At 38.0% G+C, this 12,557-nt stretch overlaps 1 protein-coding gene across 4 annotated transcripts in view; it reads left to right on the forward strand.

The window, feature by feature from the left end:
• Window positions 1-921: 921 nt before the first annotated feature.
• The window catches only part of LOC141397977 (probable cytochrome P450 313a4), a 32,190-nt gene continuing 20,554 nt past the window's right edge, over window positions 922-12,557 (forward strand). Inside the window, exons 1-2 of one of the 4 annotated variants that reach the window (XM_073975033.1) lie at window positions 923-1,108; window positions 11,845-12,042. In XM_073975033.1, the coding sequence (XP_073831134.1) occupies window positions 925-1,108; window positions 11,845-12,042 (382 nt within the window). In that variant the 5' untranslated portion in view covers window positions 923-924. Of the gene's footprint in view, window positions 1,109-9,992; window positions 10,711-11,844; window positions 12,043-12,557 lie in introns of those variants that run through there. The other 3 variants (XM_073975036.1, XM_073975034.1, XM_073975035.1) reach the window with 3 other exon arrangements.

The raw sequence follows: 12,557 nt of genomic DNA on the forward strand, positions 1-12,557 counted from the left end.
TTTTTTCTTAACCTCTGTGCCAAAAATTGTAGATGTGCTCGCAAAAAATTTTTTTAATTTTTTTCAAACGGAATTGCAAAGGATTTTTGTTTTTCGCCATATATACTCCTTGTATATATAAATTTCTTTTAAAATGTTATATTTCTGTAACGTAAAAAATTTTTGATCGGAGTCGAGTTCTTTTTTCGAATAGGTTGAGGTTTCATTCGGCAAATACTCGATCGAATCGAATACCGTAATTAGGCCCTGATTTTTTTGGAATGTGTTTTTAAATTTGTTAGTTACTAAAATAATAATTTCATAATAATATTTGTATGATGTCTGACCGAAACCGGCCATAAATACCGAATGAGCATACGGGAAAACCCTAGAAACCACCTTTATCTCAAAAAGTTAAAAATGGCCTATGGAACACTTAAGCATGAGACAGACTATATTTAAGTTCTTCTGTCTAGATAAGTAACAAAACAATTAGTTGTACTGGAATTTTAAATATGTTTACAGTCACATTCTAAATTATAGAAATCGAAATTTAGATTAAATATATTAGTATACATTAAGCAAGTAGGCTCCAAAAAACAACGCAAAATATTCTTCTTGCTTGTGATTAATAATTAATTCCAACACTCAACATTTGCTCGCCATGTGATAACTTGAAAATTCCATATCAAAAAATAATGTTAGCATTTGACTTGACAACATTTAAGAATAGACAAATATCACAATCGGAGTTAGGAGCTACGAAACCTGTTATAGTCAATTAACCGTTCATACTTGAACAATTATGGCAATAAGAGGTTCTTTAGTGGCTATTTTATTTTACAAGATGTTGGGTTTTTCGTTTGCATTTGCTATTGTGATGAATACAACTGTGTAAAAGATTATTGGAGCAAAGACTATAAATCGAGCGTACAAGAACTCCAAATGACCCATTTACATTTAAAATTTATAATAATGCATTTCATATTGATAATCGTGGTTATTAGTGTTGCATCGCTATGGCTGTGGTATCGCTGGCATGACCGGAGAATAATTCAAATCGGCTTAAAACTTGGATCACACAAATTATCGTTGATATTGGGATTTGGACATATAGTGACTCAGGCAAGTATGTATTCAATGCAATATCGTATTATAATTATTATACCCTACACCACAATGTGGTAAATGTATATTATAAAATGCATGTAACACCGCGAAATATTCGTCGTATACCCCCTATGGGGTGCCACGTAGAAGGTCGTGGGTTCGATTCCCAGGCCAGGCAACATCAAATTTTCAACGGTGGCAAAATACCCCTCAGTAATGTTGGCGACATTTCCTGAGTATTTCAGCCATGTAAACTTCTCTACAAGTGGTGTCTTAAGTCACGCCGTTCGGACTCGGCGATAAACAGTAGGTCCGATATCATTGAGCTAATATGAATCGGGGTGCACTCATTGATATGAGAGAAGTCTCCCTTGTCCCGCCTGGGATGTTTGTGGAACAATTATATATTTATTATACCCCCTATGTGGTATAGCTAAATTCATATCTCGACATGTTAAAACGATTTTAAGATGTATGTATGTCCGTCAGGGTGACGTAGGGGATGAAAGATACCAAGGGACGCTCCTGACCGGCTTTAACATGGCAAAGCCCAGGATTTATCCTTGTCCCTGGGGTGCTGCCTTTAACATTCGTTAAAGGTAGTGAGCTAATATGTACCGCTCGTTCACCCATAAGAACGTTAAAAACTCAAGTTTGGGAGTCGGGGTTTTTGCTAAAAATTGTCGGTAGACAATTAAACAAGGTGATGTAGGGAATGAAAGATACCAAGGAACGGTCCTAACCGTAACATCGCAAAGCCCAGGATTTATCTTGGTTCCCCTTTCATCTCAAGTGGACATTGACTTCCCCATGGTTTCACCTGGTGAGCTGCCTTTAACACCAGTTAAAGGTAGTGAGCTAAAATGTGCCGCGCGTTCACCCTTAGTAACCCTCCCCTAGAAAAAGAAGCCTACTATGAAAAACCGAAAGAAAAGAAAAACAGTCCCCTCTAAAGTTGACGACCCCCGCAAACGTTTAAAGAACCATCATCTGTGAATCAGCACCTGGAATGTTCGCACTCTATATAGAGAAGGCGCAGTTTGAAAAGTACAAGGCCGATATAACTGCCATACAGGAAAAACGATTGATTTGGATAGAAGTCACAACAGCACCTAAAGATGTCGCATTGCATTATATTTGCCATGGCACAAAGCATTGCAGTGTTGTAGTTGGTCGGATGTTGTAACATATGGTCTCCAGCTTCAACCCAGTGAATGAAAGACTGGCTACAATACGGATAAAAGCAAAATTCTTCGACATTAGCTTACCTTCGCTCATGCTCCAGCCGAAGACGAGGACCAAGAGATTAAAGATTTATTCTTCGAGCTCCTAGAAGAAACATATTACCGTTGTCCTGCCCATGTCATTAAAATTATTCTAGGCGATTTCAATACCAAAACAGTCGGGAAATTCAGTCGCCATAGTACAACATCTGACAATGGAATGAGGCTGATAGACTTCGCAGCGGCATAAAACATGGTAGTTAGCAGTACCAGATTTAAGCATCTCGATATTCATAAGAGCACCTAGCTGTCTCCAGATCAAAGAAGAAAAATCAACTTGATCACTTTGTGATAGATGGAAGACATTCATCGAACGTGTTGGATGTTGGATCGTTCCAAGAGCAAACATAGACTCGGACCGCTGCCTTGTTACAGCAAAGGTACGTACCCGTCAAAACGTTGCAAATAAAGCACGAACAGTCACAACACGGAAGTTTCATAAAGGTAAGCTGCAAACACAACAGATAGCAGCATTTTCCACTCAACTGGCCCAATAGCTTAATGAAAGCACTCCTCGTCCCGTTAGCATATCAGCACAATGGCAAAATATTGCCCACTCCATAAAAACAGCCGCAAAATAAATACTTGAATACCAGAGACCTCCACCAAGGAATCCATGATATGACCAAGAGTGTCGTGGTGCTACCGAAGAGAAAAATGCGGCATATAGGTCTACTTTAAAATCCGTAGCAACGCGTAGCGCACGAGAGGGGTATCGGGAGAAAAGGAGAGAGGAGAAACGTCTTTTCTGAACTAATGAAGGCAACGAAGATATCACTGATCCAATCCCAGAAGATGGTATTGAATGTATATCGCCCGGTCAAGATGAGGTAAAGACAGCATTAAATCGGTTGAAGAATAAGGTAGCTGGAGCCGATAGCCTACCAGCCGAGCTGTTCAAAAGGAAAATACCCCTGAGACAAATCCTGGAAAGACCCAAGAAATGCAGATCGATACCTTCTATCTTTTTTGTCGAATATGAAGCAGCCTTCTGCAGCCCTATACGTTCAAAGGTGTTTCAAGCTATGTCGGATTTTGGTATCCCCGAAAGGCTCATTCGGCTTTGTAAGGTGACATTAACTGATACTCGGTGCTCAGTTAAAATAGGCAAGAACCTCTCTGAAGAGTTTATTACCAAAAGAGGTTTCAGGCAAGGAGAAGGAGGAGTCTGTCAGTCCGTCCATTAAAAATTGCAATCAAACTCTAGTCCGAACTTTTGTATATAAGTTGGGTTCCCACCAGAATACAAACGATTAGGTGGCTGAAATTGACCGAAAACTAAATTTTTATCCGTAATGATAGTCTGATCGGAAATTTTAAGTAAAGTTTGGGCTTACGACGAAAAAAAAGCTTGCAATTTAACATTTTGATCAGATAATATTTAGCGGGTGAAATGGACCAAAACTTTTTGTGTAAAAATTGGTATATTTAGAAGAGGAACTCTTAACCTTTCCCCTTATGCCAATTATTTTGATGTACTAGGGTCACTAAAAAACCTTCTGGCCTAGGCAGCAAGCTGTGTCGCCAGGCGTCATTTGACATTTCCTTTGGAAAGTTTGACACTTTTTAGCCTAAACGTACTCGGGATAGTTTCACATATGACCATGTGTTGTATTGTTTACAGTGACTTGGAAAAATCACTTTGCATAAAAAAGTGAATTTACTGGTGAACATTTTCGTCAAATAATGTTTCACTACTTTCGACGTGGATAATCACAGCAAAAGTGGATCGATCAAATTAAATCTTTGTATGTCGATAAAGGACCATCCTAAAGCACTATGAAAAACTGGTTTAATGGTTTTAATGAATGGCCGACACTCGCCAAAAACGGAGTTCGTGATGGTCGTCCAAAAACGGTCGTTGTGCCAGAAATAATTAGGCCAACATTTTTAAGGTGATCTTGTGAAAACAATTCGAACTGAGGATTTTTTGACAGTACAGACCCAAACGACAAGAATCCCTTGTTGGGTTTTGCTTTGTCAGGTCCAGCTCGGATTTTGTGGCCCCATCTAAACATGGTTAAATATTGAGTTTTTAAAGAAATTCGGGGCTATATCCCTGAAACCAATGCGAATCTTCTTCTGACTTCTGAAGCAAATTTGTAGATTAGGACAAGAGTAAAATATTTGGAAAAATAATGAACTCGATAAACTACATTTATTGCCTCAAATTTCAAAATATATGCAAAAATTCCACAATTTTTATACATTTCGCACCGTATTTCTGAATATTTTCTTTTGGAAAAATATTCCCTGGAATGTAATACACAGCTCTTCAGAACATGTCATTGTTGTAAAATGTCTCTATGCCGTTGTTTTCAGTACATTTTTCAACAACGATTTAATAAAAATGTCAATAATGTAGTGAAATCCGAAATGCGAGAATAAACTGTTGGTGTGAACTGTGTTTGAAATACGTGTTGTAAAAGATATGGTGCAAAATACCGCTGAAACAACATGAAGTAAGCATTTTAGAGTTTCAGAATGTTCTAAAGAATTGTTGAGAACATTTTTGCAAAAGGTTACTTGGTTCAACTCCCAATAGTTTAGCCGATACTGACCAGAATTTCAGCAATTATGTAAAATTTTCTATATTTTATAGATTTTGATGCCCTAGATGGAGTTTTTCTTATGTGGTTTTTTCAAAAGATAAGTTCTACTAGTTTAGGCCTACAATATTGCTAAAGACAGCAAAGCCAAGTTCCTATTCGTTTCTGAGACAATGGCCTGATAAATGCAAAAAAAGTGTAGATTTAGCCCGGTTTAGATGAGGCCATAAAATCCGAACTGAATCTGACAGGACAAAACCATACCAGGGTTCTTGTACTATAAATATGTATTTCAAAAAACGCATACTAGAAGTTGTTTGCATTTTCAGTGTTACATAGTTTAATCCAAGATAGCCATGTTATGTAGAGCGAGATAGAGGCATCCGTGGGCATTTATTCCACCAACTAACATTTGATATTGCATGAACGCTTGGCTCCAAAAATAGGTGTTTTCTCGTCGGATCCCGTGTTGGTCGGTGCAGGAAATTTCGAAAAAATACGCGGTGCTTCAAGAGACGTTTATAATGTGGATCCAGGTGACGAATCATGAAACTATGCGTATTAACCCGAAAAACCGCAGCAATCGCCAGTAGATGCTGTAAAAGCGTTCAAAAACCATGTTTTGGATGTGTGTCAATCAAGCCACTGTAAACAACCCAGCACATGGTCGTATGTCAAACTGTGCTGAGTACACATAGGCTAAAAACTGTTAAACTTTTCAAAAAAAATTTCAAATGACGCCTGGCGACTCTGCGTGTTGCTTAGCCCAGAAGGTTTAGGATAGTGACCCTCGTACGTGTTCAGATAACAGAGTTACAGACTAGTATATACAGGAATGCCACAGTTTTAATTGGGTTCTGTGTAACCATAATCAAGCTAACCAAGCTAGAGGTCGCAGTGATATTTAAATATTAATTTCTTTAAATTGATGCAAATTGCAATGCTTTAATGGCCCTTGAAGATTTTGTGCTACCGGTATTCGATTCGGCTAAAATGTGGAAAAAGTTTTTCAACCACGGCAAGAACGCTGTTGCTTTTGCCATATATACTAACTCAAAGTCCGTATAAACCTCTAAAACCTAAATTAAAAGTACGTACAGAAACTAGACAACGCGTAAAAAAATGCGAAACCAAAATTATTAACATTGGCTTTATAAATTGCATATTATAACAACAACAAAAGAGAAACAACTCATTGTTGGAAAAAAATTGTTACAAATATATTTTTTGGTTTGTTTCGAAAAATTAGAAAAAAATATTTGAGACTTATCCAACTATTTCGCTAAAATCTAATACATAAATTAAAGTATTCTGTTAAAAATTTATCAAAATATATGGTTTACCATTGTGAAAGCTTAACTGCTTACTGTGATAACTTATAAGGATAGGAAATTAAGAGTTATATTGAAATTACTATCATTTAAAAGATATGAAAATTAAAAAGCCTGTAATTCGCGAATTAGTTAAAGTCGGTTAATGCACATCCGATTTTGGATAAACCGAATCACTCTCTTTCAATATTTATGCACATTTCGATGTTTCACTTAGCGGCCATTGTGTGCCGCCAGTTGCATCATGCACTGCAAAAAACCTTAATAGTCCGGTCAAAATAGACATTGAAATAGCAAAAATTCCCACAAAGCTGAATTTTGGTGGAGAGCTAGGGTTTGCCATTAGAAGCAACGTCCTAAAAGTCCCCATCGATCCCATGTGTGCAAACAAAAATATTCGGAGTCAAAGGTCAAAATTTAAGGGTTTTTAGGTTTTCGGATTTATTTTTTGAAAACGGTTGATCGAATCAGAAAGTGACTAAAGTAAATATTGTAGACAGAAGAATTATCTACAAGTTTGACCCTTATAAATTTTTTCTTAGAAGGAACCATTCTTGAGATATAGCTGTTCTAAAAAACACATGATTTTTATGCACTTATAAGGGAAATGTGCACATATTCAGACGAACCGGCTAAAATAAGCGAAGTAATCGGGTCTGTCCCCCCAAAAAATATATATTTTCTTGAAGAGGGAAATTATAGCTATCTTCAAAAAAAAATTCCAACAAAATCGGAGTGTGTTTAGCAGAGTTATTCAATGTTAGAGTCATTTTATGCAAAAATAGCCTATTTAACCCACATTTATAATCGAAAGCCCAACGGGAACGACCCCAACGAAAACTCTTCGATTTTTTTCAAGTTTTGTCCGAAGGTAGGGTTTGTTGCGCTGATTACGGAAATGTATAATTTTCAACGGTTGCGGATCCGTTTCGCCGGTTATTAGACCCGAAAGGCCAAATTTAAAAACCGGGTTAGACCCGGTTCTACTGAACCGATTAATGCAAAGTGGATATCGTTTGAAAGCTTACGGAAGTATCTAACACATAGTGTCGTTACTTTAACCGGTTCGCCTCATAATGTACTTACGCGGCTTATTTTTTATTTGACCTTTAGATCGAGATATCTCGAAAATGGTAAGTCGTTTTTAAGAATCATAAGGACCAATCTTGTAGACAATTATTGAATCTACAACTTTTACTTTAGCGGGCTTTTGCTAAGTATTACCGTTTTTGAGAAAAACTAAAAAAACTGAATAATGCCTCAAAAAATGACCTTTGACCCCGAATAACTTGTTTTGCACACATGGGATCGATGGGGACTTTTAGGACGTTGCTTCTAATGGCCAACCCTAGCTCTCCACCAAAATTCAGCTTTGTGGGAATTTTTGCTATTTCCCCCTTATACGCATGTCTATTTTGACCGGACTATAAAGTTGGTGAAAGTCGCGCAATTTGCATACGATTTTGATGCGCATCCGGTTTCATCAGCGCCCATCAAAAATACGTCAATATACACCTATTTCAAATAGATTCTTCCGCGGATGTGCCTCCACATTCAATTTTTGGCGAAATAACCATATTACTCGCGTATCTCTGTTTTTTTTTTAAACACGTGTTTTCGCAAATGGGTGACGTAGGGGATGAAAGATACCAAGGAACGGTCCTGACCGCCTTTAACATGGTAAAGTCTTGGTCCCTCTCTTATCTCAAGTGGACACTGACCTCCCCGTGGTGTCACCTGGGGAGCTGCCTTTAACACCCGTTAAAGGTAGTGAGCTAATATGTGCCGCGCGTTCACCCATAAGAACGTTAAAAACTTGGGTTTTTGCGTCGGACTAGTAAACCACCCCCCCCCCCCCCCCAGAAAAAAGCAACCTACTATGAACAAAAACGAAAGAAAAGAAAAACAAACCCCTCTAAAGTTGACGACCCCCGCAAACGTTTTAAGGACCATGATCTGCGAATCTGCACCTGGAATGTTCGCACTCTTTATAGAGAAGGTGCAGTTTACGCGCTGGCAGATGTACTTGAAAAGTACAAGGCCGACATTACTGCCATACAGGAAATACGATGGACTGGGAAAGATGTCACAACAACACCTAAAGGTGACGCACTGTATTATAGCTGCCATGATACAAAGCATGAGTTTGGTTGCGGTTTTGTAGTTGGCCAGAGGTTAAAACATCTGGTCTTCAGCTTCACCTCAGTGAATGAAAGACTCGCTACAATTCGATTAAAAGCAAAATTCTTCAACATCAGCTTTATCTGCGCTCATGCTCCAACCGAAGACAAGGACGAACAGACCACAGATATATTCTAAGAGCGCTTAGAAGAAATATATGACCGTTCTCCTGCCCATGACATTAAAATTGTTCAGTCTACATAGTGTAACATCAGACAATGGAATGAGGCTGATAGACTTCGCAGCGGCAAAAAACATGGTAGTTAGCAGTACCAGGTTTAAGCATCTCGATATTCATAAGGGCACTTGGCTGTCTCCAGACCAAAGAACGATAAATCAAATTGATCACGTTGTGATAGATGGAAGACATTCATCGAGCGTGTTGTATGTACGATCGTTCCGAGGAGCAAACATAGATTCGGACCATTACCTCGTTGCAGCAAAAGTACGCACCCGTCTAAACGTTGCAAATAAAGCACGGACAGACACAACGCGAAAGTTGGACATCGCTAAGCTACAAACACAACAGTTAGCCACAGCATATTCCACTCAACTAACCCAATTGCTTAATGAAAGCGCTTCTCGTCCCGATAACATATCAGCACAATGGCAAAATATTGCCCACTCCATGCAAACAGCCGCAAAATCAGTACTTGGATACCAGAGACCTCCACCAAAGAATCCATGGTATGACCAGGAGTGCCGTGCTGCTACCGAAGAAAAAAATGCGGCATATAGGGCTACTTTACAATCAGTAGCAACGCGTAGCGCACGAGAGAGGTATCGGGAGAAAAGGAGAGAGGAGAAACGTCTTTTCCGCAGGAAAAAGAGAGAGATGGAAAAGAGGGAGTGTGAACAAATAGAGATGTACAGGAGACAGAACGAAATCCGAAAATTCTACCAAAGAGTGAAGCATCAAACTGAAGGCTTTGGTACAGGCATATCCTCCTGTAGAGACCAACAAGGTATTTTGGTAACTGATACAGATAGTGTGCTCAGAATATGGAAAGAACATTTTTCCAAACTGTTGGTATCCGATAGCAGTGAAGATAGCGAAGATACCACAGATCCAATCCCAGAAGATGGTATTTAATGTATACCACCCAGCCAGGATGAGGTAAGGACAGCAATAAACCGGCTGAAGAATAATAAGGCGGCAGGAGCAGATGGCCTACCAGCCGAGCTGTTCAAAACCGGAGGCGACACGCTGATAAGGTGTATGCATCAGCTAGTTAGCACCATCTGGCAGGCAGAACGCGTACCCGACGATTGGAACGTGAGCATCCTATGTCCAGTCCACAAGAAGGGTGATAAGACTGTGTGCTCCAATTACAGGGGCATAAGTCTGCTCCCTATTGCATATAAGATAGTGTCAGGGGTATTGTGCGAACGACTAAAGCCAATGGTCAACGAAATAATTGGACCATACCAATGTGGCTTTAGACCTGGCAAGTCCACCATTGACCAGATATTTACCCTGCGGCAAATCCTGGAGAAGACCCAAGAGATGCAGATCGACACATATCACCTTTTTGTTGATTATAAAGCAGCATTCGACAGTCCCCTCCGATCAAAGGTATTCCATGCAATGTCTGAATTTGGCTGGAAAAGGTAATACGGGATGCAAATGTCAAAAGAAATGGCACAATTTACACCAATAGCTACGTGTTACTTGCTTATGCTGATGACATAGACATCATGGGTCGATCAGTAAAGGAAGTAACTGATACCTTTAGGAAGGTCGAAGCAGAATCTGCGAAAGTGAGTCTGGCGGTAACCGGCGAAAAGACCAAATTGATGGTGTCGACGCGCAAAGCGTCCATAGAGCTCGGACCAACTGTGGAAGTTGGTACCTATAATTTTGATGTAGTTAAAGACTAAGTTAAAGACAAAGACACATCTCGTCAAACAAAAATAACACTATACAAAACGCTGATACTACCTGTGCTAATGTATGGCTCCGAAGCATGCACTTGTGCAAGCAAATAAGGCAGTGCTTGGTGTGTTTGAGAGGAAAATTCTTCGAAAGATCTGCGGGCCGATTTGCGTTGACGGTGAATATCGACGTCGTATAAACCAGGAGCCAAAAAGGCGTATAAATACATACCACATGGCGGTGCACGCAGAATCGGCAGGCCTAAGCTTCGATGGAGCATACAAGTGGATGAAGAAGTGAAAAGGCGCGGTATTCCAGAAAGCGAAGCGAAAAACAGAGAGTATTGGAGATCTTTTCTTAGTTCGGTCTATGGAACAAATGTTCTGTAATGGGTCAGCTAAGTAAGTAATATATATATAGGAGCAACAAATTTATTTCTAGACTAAATTCTGTCACATATTCTAAATTTATATATATATATATATATATATATATATATATATATATATATATATATATATATATATATATATATATATGGTAACATGGGGCGCCTTCGCCACGTTTTTTTCAAAATGTTCTCATATCGACATCATTAAAGTTTTTCCAAATATTATTTTTGGTAAGAATATTAGCATGTCTTGACTATAAGTTTTGATATATAAATGATTATAATTTTGTTTTTAAAATATTATTTTTGAGAATTTACAAAATGTCTAAAAAGTGGCGAAGCCTCCCCACCCATGGGGTAGCTTCGCCATCTACATTGGATATATATCAACGGACTCTTAAACTGGCATTTACCATACTTCCTTCCCAAATATCAACATAATGCATAAAAGGAACATGTTTTCTATTTAATAATCAAAAATGATTCTAAAATTTACAAAAAGAAACATATTCTAGCCGTTAATTGAAGTAGGTACCTTGAATTTAGTCATAAAAATGAAATTTTTGCCAAATTAGATAGGTTTAGCACAATATTTGATTTCAACTTCACATTATAGCGTGGTATATCAATAGCATAAACAATTTAAGTTAAACCTGACATATTTCTCACATTAACCCACAACACCCCTATCATGGCGTAGCCGCCCCACCCCCTACATAGTTCATAATATGAATATATTGACATTTATAATTACTTTTATCATGCAAATTATTTGGATTTATATTCTTCAGTAGTTGTCTATTAACGGTATAAAATATAATTTTGATACCACTAAAGGTATACGAGATATCACAAAATATACCTACCATGAATATTTTTCGCAATACCCCAAAAACATGAAACCGCGTGCATCAGCAATCATATATTTGATAGAAATGCCAATTTTTGGGAGATGAAAGATCTTCGTTAAACTCACAATTTTCCCTTTAACGGCATTTCTGTAGCAGTTATAATTATCAAGAAAATCGGTGCTGGCGAAGGCGCCCCAGTGGCGAAGCCGCCCCCTACACTGGTGTAGGGTATACTTTCCTTACTGATTTTACTTGATCAATGATTTTGTAATTCTTAATATTTTTGCCTTTAGCCATTCTGAAGGACATACAAGATAAAAGTAAAAAATTTGGCCCAAATTTTATATGGTATACAGGGCCATATGTTGAATTCATTACCATCGATCCTAAAATCGTAAAAGATATTCTAACATTGAAAGCACTATCTAATAAGGGAATCGAGTACAATGGATTTCGACATATTTTTGGTGAAGGACTTGTGACAATGCCAGGTAAATTGCGTTCAATGACTGACAGCTCATGCAGTGGGTGGCGCTCAAAATGATACAAACTGAAATAAAAAATATAAATAAATAAACAAAAATACAAAGGACTCATTTTTGCCACTCAAAATATAATTTTGTAGTGTGAAAATTTGTCATTCAGCAGATCATTACAAATATTAGGATTATAAGCAATAAAAATGAATTCTGCAATGAGTATTTCAAATACTGCAGCTCAAAAACCTATTGAAGAGTACACTAAATGTCTGAACCAATGTTTAAATATTTTAATTTATGCCCTATTGCTGCAAGACGATTCGAATTCGAATCCGTTTGAATTATTACCAAACTCCTGTTATAGCAGAAATCTTTGTTTGATTAAAAACAAGAATTAAATAAATATTTTTTAATAAAACTGAAGTTTGGTGGTAATGCGAACAAATTTGAATTCGAATCGTTTTAGTGAAACGGGTCATTAATTTAATTATTCGAGCTATGTGACCAAAGTAGATGATATACAGAAA

Source organism: Musca autumnalis, unplaced genomic scaffold (genome assembly GCF_047663935.1).
Source record: "Musca autumnalis isolate F117 unplaced genomic scaffold, ASM4766393v1 scaffold_3, whole genome shotgun sequence".
Lineage (NCBI taxonomy): Eukaryota > Metazoa > Arthropoda > Insecta > Diptera > Muscidae > Musca > Musca autumnalis.